The sequence below is a fragment of the Perkinsus marinus genome, assembly GCF_000006405.1.
Source record: "Perkinsus marinus ATCC 50983 genomic scaffold scf_1104296950114, whole genome shotgun sequence".
Lineage (NCBI taxonomy): Eukaryota > Perkinsozoa > Perkinsida > Perkinsidae > Perkinsus > Perkinsus marinus.
In genome coordinates this window covers 1-1,050 of record NW_003209757.1, presented here as the reverse complement: position 1 = coordinate 1,050, position 1,050 = coordinate 1, and the positions used below count along the sequence as shown (strand labels likewise).

Genomic DNA, 1,050 nt, shown 5'->3' with positions numbered 1-1,050 from the left:
TTTTTAGAATGGTACGTTCGTACTATGCTATGGTAAGCACCCCTGGACCCAAGGTTCCAGTCCTAAGCTTGAGATAACTCGCAAAATAGTGTAGCCGTACTACACTATGTTATCCATCCCTAGACCCAAAGGCCAGAGACTGATATAACTAGGAGATAGCTTTTTACACTCTTTTAGGGTAGGACTGTCTAATTCCCTCTCCCGATTTTCTGATGATCCGTTTCTCAAATACTGACCATAACACAACAAAAAAGTTTGCAAGGAACAACGATTGTACGCCGAAAGTTGTAGCGAATGTGCGTATTTCACGATGGAATGTACAAGTAGGACCCTACTGGGGACCTTCTAAAAACGGTAGTTCAGTCATCATCTCCAGCCTTCTTTGAGTTGTCGCTCCCTTTAAGCAGACAAACACCAGAGCACATTTGAGGCGAGCCTCCATAATGTCGGAAGCTTCCCAATACTAGATAAGGCTGTGTAGCTGTTGGGTAAACAACGTTTATCGGTGGAACATAGCAAGCATGCGTTTGGTGATCCAGAAACCACCGAAGATATTGAATCCAGCAGCGAAGGTACCCAAAATGGCACAAATCTGAGCGAAAGCACCGCAAGCAGAGAGCTGCTGCATGGCGCCAACGACAATGATACCAGAGATGGCGTTAGTCTCAGACATGAGAGGGGTATGCAAGGCATGGTCGACACCCCAGACGAGGAAGTAACCGACAATAACAGCCATCACGAAGGACATCATCTGGTCAACCAAAGCGACGCTACGACTAGCACCGATACCAGCACAGCAAGCGCCGACAACAATGAAAACGAGGAAGAAGTTCAACCACTTAGAGAAGGCAGTCTGAGGCTTCTTCTCGGCTTCAACAGGAGCCTCGGCCTTGGGGGCAGCAGGGGCCTTAGGGGCCGGTGGGGGAGCAGGACGAGCGACAGGCTTCCATGTAACCTGTCCCTGATAAGTGCAACGGATTGGTCCGATAACATCATCAGGCTGAGCGAGAGCCTCATCAACACCAGCCGCACCCTTCATCTGGTCGAACA

The 1,050-nt window shown here is 49.1% G+C and overlaps 1 protein-coding gene across 1 annotated transcript; it reads right to left on the bottom strand.

The window, feature by feature from the left end:
- Positions 1-499: 499 nt before the first annotated feature.
- Pmar_PMAR016318 (conserved hypothetical protein) lies at positions 500-1,039 on the bottom strand (the record flags this gene model as incomplete). Its single annotated transcript, XM_002778298.1, has 1 exon — positions 500-1,039. The coding sequence occupies one exon, from the start codon at positions 1,037-1,039 to the stop codon at positions 500-502; it is 540 nt and encodes a 179-aa protein (XP_002778344.1).
- Between the last annotated feature and the right edge of the window lie 11 nt (positions 1,040-1,050).